Here is a 9,872-nt window from a genome sequence, read left to right as displayed (position 1 = left end):
GCTCAAAGGATTTCACTTTCTATTAATGACAATCATTCAGTGCTTTGATGTAAAATTGTTCTTTGTAAAGAAACTTGACTGGGATTTCTTTATAGCGGTGGTGACAGGGACCAGGGGTCACAAGGTCTTCAACACAAAGTTTATTTACTTTCTAAAAGCACCAAAACCTACACACATCTAATTGATAATGTTGGACTGAAGTTTAATTAAATGCTGAAATCCGAATAAAAGTTTTCTTTGGAGATTATTTTGCTGCACAATGCCCTGCAGGTACCTCTTCCCCCCGTGAAAGGATTTTTAAAGAAATACACTATATTGCCAAAAGTATTCTCTCGTCTGCCTTCACTCACATATAAATAAACTTGAGTGACCTCCCATTCTTAATCCATAGGGTTTAATATGTCAGCCCACCCATTGCAACTATAACAGCTTCAACTCTTCTGGGAAGGCCTTCCACAAGGTTTCGGAGTGTGTTTATGAGAATTTTTGACCATTCTTCCAGAAGCACATTTGTGAGGTCAGACGCTGATGTTGGACGAGAAGGCCTGGCTCACAGTCTCTGCTCGTATTCATCCCAAAGGTGTTCTATCGGGTTGAGGTCAGGACTCTGTGCAGGCCAGTCAAGTTCTTCCACACCAAACTCGCTCATCCATGTCTTTATGGACCTTGCTTTGTGCACTGGTGTGCAGTCATATTGTAACAGGAAGCGGCCATCCCCAAACTGTTCCCACAAAGTTGGGAGCATGAAATTGTCCAAAATCTGTTGGTCTGCTGAAGCATTAAGAGTTCCTTTCACTGGAGCTAGGGGCCGAGCCCAAGTGCTGGAAAAAAAAACCCCACACCATAATCCCCCCTCCACCAAACTTTACACTTGGCATAACACAGTCAGATAAGCACCGCTCTCCTGGCAACCACCAAACCCAGACTCATCCATCGGGATTGCCAGACGGAGAAGTGTGGTTCACCACACCAGAAAAAAGTCCAGTGGCAGTGCTTTACACCACTGCATTCGATGCTTTGCATTGCACTTGGTGATGTAAGGCTTGGATACAGCTGCTCGGCCATGGAAACCCATTCCATTAAGCTCTCTACGTTGTTCTTGAGCTAATCTGAAGGCCACATGAAGTTTGGGAGTCTGTAGCAACCAACTGACTCTGCAGAAAGTTGGCGACCTCTGCGCACTATGTGCCTCAGCATCCGCTGACCCCGCTCTGTCATTTTACATGGCCTACCACTTTTGTGGCTGAGCTGCCATCATTCCCAATTGCTTTCACTTTGCTGTAATACCACTGACAGTTAACTGTGGAATATTTAGTAGTGAGGAAATTTCAGGACTGAACTTATTGCACAGGTGGCATCCTCTCATGGTACCACGCTGGAATTCACTGAGCTCCAGAGACTCATTCCCTCACAAATGTTTGTAGAAGCAGTCTGCATACCTAGGTGCTTGGTTTTATACAGCTGGGGCCATGGAAGTGATTGGAACACCTGAATTCAATGATTTGGATGAGTGAGTAAAGACTTTTGGCAATATAGTGATGTTTTAGGCCAAAATCCTCTCAAACTATCATAAATAATGTCTCAGGCATCATATTGACAACCATTTCATGTAATAACATTCTGCAAGAGAGCTTTCAGTGGCATTAAACTCTTCAGAAGTCTGGTTCCTATTATCACTGTGAACAAATGTGACTTTAGTCATTATCTTAATGACCAAATTATACAGAACTTTTGAAAAAAAAAGGTCCCCTTTAATCTAATGCAAAAACAGTGAGACTGGGTTTGGAAATGTACCAAAAAACTACATTAATGCCATTAAGGAAAGTTAATTACAGTTCAAAAAGTCACAATCTAAAAAGGCTCAAACATTTGAGAATCTTAATATTACGAACTCCCTACACACATATGAGTGCATTAAAAAGTTTCACATTCAAGTCAAGGTACAAGTTTTACAGGCAGTCTTAGAATGATTTGTTCATACTGGCTACACAGTTACTCTTTAATAATCAAATGTGTACTGATTTGGATTGTGTGTGTCCAATTTAACAGTACTGACCTTGAAACGCCTTATATTTAGTCTGTAACAGAAAATCCAATGTTCCAATTCCAAATCCAACTCTACCCCACACAGCTTGATAGCAGGGATGAGGTATAAAACTGGATATACAGTTTGGTGCATGAATAAAAATTATTACATGTTTAGTGTCGTCCCTGCTTTAATAACCTAACCCAGCTTATAAATAGATTGAGAATTAGCTGGCGATTAGAAAGTGCTATGTTTAAGCAGGAAAGACACTAACCTGTGCAGTTTTTACTTTAAGATTTGGACTAGGAACCATTGCTCTAGCTCATTCCAAAATACTTTTCTGCTGGGGTGTGACTAGAGCCTACTATTCTGTAGACCAGCTGATGTAAAAGCAGCACTAGCCAACACTGCCAATGTTGCCGCCGCTGTGCTCCTGGCATGGCTGACTGTGTCTGTAGTGCATAATGTAGACAGCAGTTTGATGCCACCAGTAGAACATCAGCACCACCAATACATGCCAAAGCTGGTGACTGGCACCTAGGTAGTTCAGCTGCCCTGTTACAAACACAAATAACATGGTGTTATCTATATTACGCATCACTGTCACATCAAAACGTTTGCTCTTACACCAGCTGCCCTTTCTACTGTATGAACATTTCATGATGAATAGTGAAATTACTCTGAATCATTGCATTAACAGACATGAAAGCTGTCAGCAACGTAGGTCTGGATTGAAGATATAGCAGGATTTCAATCCAGTTTCTGTACAGAGATAAACATGGCATCCTTGAAGCTACAGCCTTTTAACACAACACAAAAAATGCATTAGTATTTCCAAGCATGTAAGGTATTTTGTTATTTTATTTTGCTTATATATATAAAGGTATTTTAAAGAGCCCATATCATGGAGGACTGGAGTATGTAAACACTGTTAAAGTTTCAGAACATATCATCCACTTAATTTAATCCATCTATAGATATTAACAGCCCACTTAAAATAGATTGGTTTTGTGATATCACAAAAAAACAGCCTGCCTACTGAGCTTAAAGCATTTTGCTCCTCATATATATGCCAAATTTATACTGAGTGTTTTCAGCCTAGACTGCTTTTTCAATGAGACAATACAGGGCAGCCAGTCAGAGCAGAGATGATGTATTTACAGTATGCAACAATTTGAACACCCCAGTCAAATGAATGTTTTGTTGATTTTTAAAGTGAAAATAAGTGAGCACATCCTCTACAGGGAACAAACTCAAATACTACATAGTATTTTGCAAATTTTTGTATTTAGTATTTAATTTGTATTTACTTTATAATATTGGTAAAAAAAATTTTTTCAACTCGAGTGTGTTAAATAGCAATAGCAACTGTGCACTAAAATGTGCAGAAGTGTGTTCTCTGTAGAGGATGTATTCACTCACACAAATGATCTAATTTACCAAGGGGTGTCCAAACATTTGCATACGACTGTATATACATCTTTAAAGTACAGTTACAGAAACAGCCTGTTTGACTCTAGAGGATAAAGAGAGACTGGAAAATGGTAATGTAAAAATAAATAAGTACTGTTTTTGGTACACAGAACCACACAAATGTTATTTGACCTCAAAGAAAAAAAAACAAAACATACAAAAAAATGTAGAATATAGGAAATATCCTGTTAATAATGCTTGATTTTAGTGAATTTTTACCTGGAAAGTAACGTTCAGGAACTTTACTGATGTAGAATAGGAAGGCAGAAGCAGCAAGCAGATACATGACCATGACACGTGGGAAAAATGCCTATACAGAGTAAATAATTATTAAATTATTATTTTTATTAAATAATTTTAAATACATTTCTATATTTGTCTATGTTTTAAAGTGTAACATAAGTATACACATAGTACAATAATTACACATAGGGTAGCATTTTAAATGGTTATCCCAATATGTGTTGTTTACATTCCCTACTTCTTTCTTTCTTTCTATCTATCTATCTATCTGTCTATCTAGATAGATGGAATGTATACAACACATAATGGGGATAACCATTTAAAATGGTACCCTATGTGTAATTATATATATATACGTATGTATTTATGTGTGTGGAGCAGGTGGCTCAATTCCATTCAACCGAGCATCAGGTTAGAAATGAATTCAAGTCATGACGTAACTCATAACTCTCATGACGTATCTCCTTTAAGATTTATCAATAAATGTTAATTATCAGCTGAACTGAATGGTCCGTGCCCCATTTCTCTTCATAAACATTCAGTGTGGACAAAGGCCAACCTTACCTGCACGATCTCAGCATGGAAGCCTCCGTTGAGCCACACCCAGTGGCAGGCAGGGATGATGCCATAGCCCGCCACAGAGCAGAAGATGGCGGAGCGCAGCGTCTTCCACTCCTGTGTGTGGTAGAGCGGGTGGATCTGAGCTGAGAACACGGCCAGAATCAGAGCAAGAACTGTCACCAGGTAGACCTGCCGCCAGAACTAAGACCAATGGGAAAGGAGAGGAAGCACAGGCAATTCAATAAGCTTTTTTTTTTTCATTCTAAGCTGCCTACTAGTTATCTGAAACCTGTGGAGTCATGCAGGGTTAACATATTAGAATAACTTTATCTACTACTACACTGATCTTATATTGTTAAAATACTGATACCAACTTTCCATTCGTGTACGTAACTGGATACAAAGTAGTCTGGGAAAGACAACAGAAGTGGACTGCTTAAACTGGTTATTAGAACTGGCACAGTGGTTAAGGTTAGAGTGACTGAGCACTGATCTGGACTTTCAGTTCCTCTAACCAAGCGTACTACTTAATTATAAACACAGGTTTTTATAACTAATTATCTCGTCATTCAATTTATTTGTTGGTCATTTTAAATTTAACATGTCTGGCAATCTCTAAAACACATTTCTGCTGAGTAGCTATACTGATAAATGTGTGTCATACACTGTTGCAGTAGAAGGCATAGAAGACCCCTGGGACATAGCAGCCCAGGATGCCAACAGAGATCCCAGCATAGTCCAGTGAAAGCCAGCGGCGACTGGTCTTCTCTGAGCGATGGCAGCAGAAAAGGTGATAGCCCACAGAGCACAACATGCAAACCTAAACAGAACACCAAAATGCAGCAGTTTTGTCAAGTAGGGCTGACACAATCATGAAATTTTATCTCACGAATAACTAATTTCACTGTCAACCGCAATAAATAACTGCAGTTAATGATTTAAAAGTCTTTACTTTTTCATAGTCTGCAAGTATTAAAATAAAACCGCAGAGTGGCCAAATTAGACAACTAGCCACCTTACTTGCTAGCTTTACTTAGTAGCTAACACTGGTTGTACTGTTGAATCAATACTGTTGTGTGTAACACAGTTACACAGAATGTGTAGATTTATAGAAAGCTATGGAGAAGTAGCTAAATATCTAACAAATAAAGAAATTACTCAATGCTGCTCTATAAACATGTTAGAGCACCCAGTTAGAAGTGTCAATTAACACATTTCTGGCATAATATACACAGAATATCGTTGCTGTCGGAAGAAAACCTTTTATCTCCATTTTTGTGATTTTTCAGTTTATTACATAATTTGAAAGTAGCTGATACTCTTTACATTGTTTGTAAATTTTGTGATGAGAGGCCTAAAAGAAATTACCCAGAATGACATGGGGAAAAATTCTGGTTCCATTGACTTACATTGAAAGTGAAGTAGGTTTTTCCTTCTCCTGTAAAGTTACTATTTTGGAGATACAAGGTTTTCTTCCAACAGCAGCGATGTATTATTATTATACAATAAGTGTGAATGTTTGTATATTAACCTGAAAGCAAAACAGCCCGATGGAGTAGATAACATAGTCCTCTCTGGATGCACCTGCGGCCGGCAACACTGAGGACATGTCGTTCACTCCCAGCAAGAAAAACAGCAGAAAGCCCAGCAGATGACTCCAGATATTCACCGTCTCATTGGAAAGAATGAACATGCTACAAGGATGAAAAATCCACAGTTCAGTACCTTTAAGGGCCACGTCTGCATACTTTCAGCAAACCAAACAAACATACCTTTTCAGACATAGTTTAGAGGGCAGGTGTGCTCTGTATCCATCCGTAATGTATGGGTTCTCCTTAAGAAACACAGGGATCTGTTCGTAAGTGTACAAGCGGATCCCTCTTGGCACAAGAACTGGCCAGTACTGGTAGCTGCCCAGCTCAATGTAATGGGCACTCTTCAGCATCTTTTGAGGCATCTTGGTTTATCTGGCTGCAGCTGGCCAACAGGAGCACTGTGGAGGAAACATCAGAGACATCAACAGATCTATCAGGCAGGCTAATCTGACATTTTAGTGGTTTGGCCTTTCACTTTTGCTAGCTGGCAGTCTATTAGATGAGACACCTTATCACAAGTGTGTTCAAATAGACTATGTATAAAAGTTTGTCTACACCTGCTCATCCAGGATTTCTTCTGAAATCAAAATCAAAGTTATTAATATGCTGCTCCTTTTCTGCTGTAACAGCCTCTACTCTGCTGTGAAGACTTTAGATATTGGAACAGCGCTGGATTTAATTGCAGAGGGCCACATAAGCAATACTGACGTCAGCTGCTGATATTGGATGATCAGATCTGGATCTCCAACTAATCCCAAAGGCTTTGGATGGAGCTCCATCACTCCAGAGAATGCAGTTTTACTGCTCTGGAGCTCAATACTGGGGGCCTTTGCATCTGACACTTGGCATTGGGCATGGTGACATGGTGTCAAAGGGTGCGCCTTAAAGGGAAATCCCACCGATTTTTAACAAGTTCTGCATAATTGCACAGTCAAATAAACAAAATAATTCAGTATGGCCTAATGTGAAATTCTGTTCTACTTAAACTAAACTTAAACTCATAATTGTACATAGTGGTGGTAATAAGAGCCAGACACCTGAAGAGTTTAATGCTTTCCTCAAAGAAATGTATTATATGAAATGCTTCTGAATACACTGTCTGATGCTGATTACATTGTTTAGCAATAAGGTTTTGATTTAAATGCATCTGCAAATTCACTACTATTTCACCATAAACATAATAAAATTCAGAAGACACGTGGATGTTCACTGATGGTTTTGGATAGTAAATAAAATGCCTATATTTAAGCTATAAGACACTGTAACAGCTGGATCCTATTACAACCACTGTAATGACAATCAGTCTACAAACACACATTTCACATCTAATCCTCTCTAACGTTAAACGACTAAATTGTGGTTTAGTTGTGTTTTAATTGTGATTAAATTGTGTTTTTTGGTGGAGTTCCCCTGTAAAGCAGCTGAATCCACTGGTTATGAGAGATGCCCGCCAGAACACTTCAAGACACTGTATGAAACGCGTTTTACAGGTCTGGTCACTGTGACCCAAATATTTGGGTTCCTGCGGTGCAAAAATAATTTTAAAACAAACTATAACGTATTTTCAGGTACATTTTAGTGCTTTACATAGCTGTCAGAAACACAACACCCGGGAATTTGAAAATACAGCTGTCAAGAAAAACAAAATGGCGAGCAGTACCGAACAGCTCTATTCTTCGCGATATTTAGTGTGGATAATGAAACTGTTCACCGCCACTAACATGAAGACACTGGACAACACCGGCAACACCAGCCAGCGTTAGCTAACACGCTAACGAAGCTAAAGTCCGCTTCCTATTCACCAGCTTCTCGCTCGAGTTTCCCCGTTCCACCTTAAATCGTGCAGCAGTCGCATTCCGGCGTCTGCGGCGTTATAACAACTGCTGTGCCGTTTAAGGTGGAACGGGGAGATTCAAACAAGAAGCTTGCAAGTATGAATTATGTACAGTGTTTTCCCGGTTCACCTGCAATGCTGCAGCAGTTACATTCCGGCGTCTGAGGCGTTACAATAACAACAGCTGCACCATTTAAGGTGGAACGGGAAAATCTGAAAAAGAAGCTGGCGAACAGAAAGCCAACTTCAGCCTCGTCTAACGCCATATCTAAGAAACCCCTTATAAGGGTGCGCTTGATTAAAAACACTCGAACAAGCCAGGCGTAATCTTACCTTAAGGTATCGACCCCGATACATCGCTTACAGGCTTCACATATTCGCAGATATTAGACTTTTAATAGATTATTATTATTAGCATCACATTAATGGTGCCGCGTCGAAGAGGCAGCCAGGGGTTTGGTGTGTGACACGAAAATCCTGCGACAAAAGGCGAAATGTCTGAGGCCCAGTGCTAATGCTGTGGTTTATTGTGTGTGTTTTTGTGTTTTTTGTTTTTTTCGTATTTTATATTTAAAGAATCATGTACATGGGTAAATGTACAGCTCAAAATACATCTTGGAAGAATTAAACATACAGATGTATATTGAACCTATTCAAATAAAAAAGAGACAATACATCCACACAAATAATCATGCTTTCTTTGGTCCACATACTACAAAGCCGTTTTAGTGTAATTCAATTTTATTGGTAAAACTGTAAATACTAGTTAACATTGACAAATCATAATCAACATGGAAAACATTTAACATGTCAAACGTCTACTTTCACTACACTCTTCAAAAAAGATGATTCCTCCAGGGTTCTTTAGTAAATATAGAGAATATATATAGAACCATGAACACTCAAAGAACCATTTGCCTGCTTAAATGGTTCTTTGCATGCTAAAAATGGCTCTTTAGGTTGATGGAGAATGTGTCGTGTTGTATTCCGTTCCATATAGCACCCTTCTGAAAATAATTCTATATAGCACCAAAAAGGGTACTTCTATAATGTCATGCTTGTAACACTATAGCAGAACCATTCAAGCATGCAGTGGCTCTATATAGAACTCATGGTACTAAATACACTGCTCCAAAAAAAATAAAGGGAACACTTAAATAACACAATATAACTCCAAGTAAATCAAACTTCTGTGAAATCAAACTGTCCACTTAGGAAGCAACACTGATTGACAATCAATTTCACAGCTGTTGTGCAGATGGAATCGACAACAGGTGGAAATCATTGGCAATTAGCAAGACACACTCAATAAAGGAGTGGTTCTGCAGGTGGGACCACAGACCACTTCTCAGTACCTTTCTGCTTTCTGGCTGATGTTTTGGTCACTTTTGAATGTTGGTGGTGCTTTCACACTCGTGGCAGCATGAGACGGACTCTACAACCCACACAAGTGGCTCAGGTAGTGCAGCTCATCCAGGATGGCACATCAATGCGAGCTGTGGCAAGAAAGTTTGCTGTGTCTGTCAGCATAGTGTCCAGAGGCTGGAGGCACTACCAGGAGACAGGCCAGTACACCAGGAGACGTGGAGGAGGCCGTAGGAGGACCGCTACCTCCGCCTTTGTGCAAGGAGGAACAGGAGGAGCACTGCCAGAGCACTGCAAAATGACCTCCAGCAGGCCACAAATGTGCATGTGTCTGCACAAATGGTTAGAAACTGACTCCATGAGGATGGTATGAGGGCCCGACGTCCACAGATGGGGGTTGTGCTCACAGCCCAACACCGTGCAGGACGTTTGGCATTTGCCAGAGAACACCAGGATTGGCAAATTCGCCACTGGCGCCCTGTGCTCTTCACAGATGAAAGCAGGTTCACACTGAGCACATGTGACAGACGTGACAGAGTCTGGAGACGCCATGGAGAGCGATCTGCTGCCTGCAACATCCTTCAGCATGACTGGTTTGGCAGTGGGTCAGTAATGGTGTGGGGTGGCATTTCTTTGGAGGGCCACACAGCCCTCCATGTGCTCGCCAGAGGTAGCCTGACTGCCATTAGGTACCGAGATGAGATCCTCAGACCCCTTGTGAGACCATATGCTGGTGCGGTTGGCCCTGGGTTCCTCCTAATGCAGGACAACGTTA

General features: G+C 40.4%; 1 protein-coding gene across 2 annotated transcripts; it reads right to left on the bottom strand.

Annotated features, from left to right (window-relative positions):
- Positions 1-1,493: 1,493 nt before the first annotated feature.
- On the bottom strand, positions 1,494-8,240 carry paqr3b (progestin and adipoQ receptor family member IIIb). Of its 2 annotated transcripts, none has more exons than XM_017708133.2 (7): positions 8,066-8,240; positions 6,076-6,296; positions 5,835-5,997; positions 4,968-5,123; positions 4,307-4,504; positions 3,719-3,809; positions 1,494-2,581 (listed from the first exon to the last, which is right to left on the bottom strand). In XM_017708133.2, the coding sequence occupies exons 2-7, from the start codon at positions 6,258-6,260 to the stop codon at positions 2,424-2,426; spliced, it is 951 nt and encodes a 316-aa protein (XP_017563622.1). In that variant the 5' UTR covers positions 6,261-6,296; positions 8,066-8,240; the 3' UTR covers positions 1,494-2,423. The 2 variants fall into 2 exon arrangements, with proteins under 2 accessions (XP_017563622.1, XP_017563623.1); XM_017708134.2 differs by lacking the exon at positions 8,066-8,240 and adding an exon at positions 7,620-7,733.
- Between the last annotated feature and the right edge of the window lie 1,632 nt (positions 8,241-9,872).

The sequence above is a fragment of the Pygocentrus nattereri genome, chromosome 18 (genome assembly GCF_015220715.1).
Source record: "Pygocentrus nattereri isolate fPygNat1 chromosome 18, fPygNat1.pri, whole genome shotgun sequence".
In the NCBI taxonomy this organism is placed as follows: domain Eukaryota; kingdom Metazoa; phylum Chordata; class Actinopteri; order Characiformes; family Serrasalmidae; genus Pygocentrus; species Pygocentrus nattereri.
The sequence above is the reverse complement of the archived record's forward strand: the minus strand, read 5'-3'. Positions and strand labels throughout refer to the sequence as shown.

Bases quoted from the DNA above. Each gene is read 5' to 3' on its own strand.
- paqr3b (XM_017708133.2), bottom strand. From the start codon at position 6,260: ATGCCTCAAAAGATGCTGAAGAGTGCCCATTACATTGAGCTGGGCAGC. The intron at 5,998-6,075 runs GTATGTTTGTTT...TCATCCTTGTAG, and splicing joins TCTAAACTATGTCTGAAAAG to CATGTTCATTCTTTCCAATG. The intron at 2,582-3,718 runs GTAAAAATTCAC...TGTTTGTAACAG, and splicing joins TCCTGAACGTTACTTTCCAG to GGCAGCTGAACTACCTAGGT.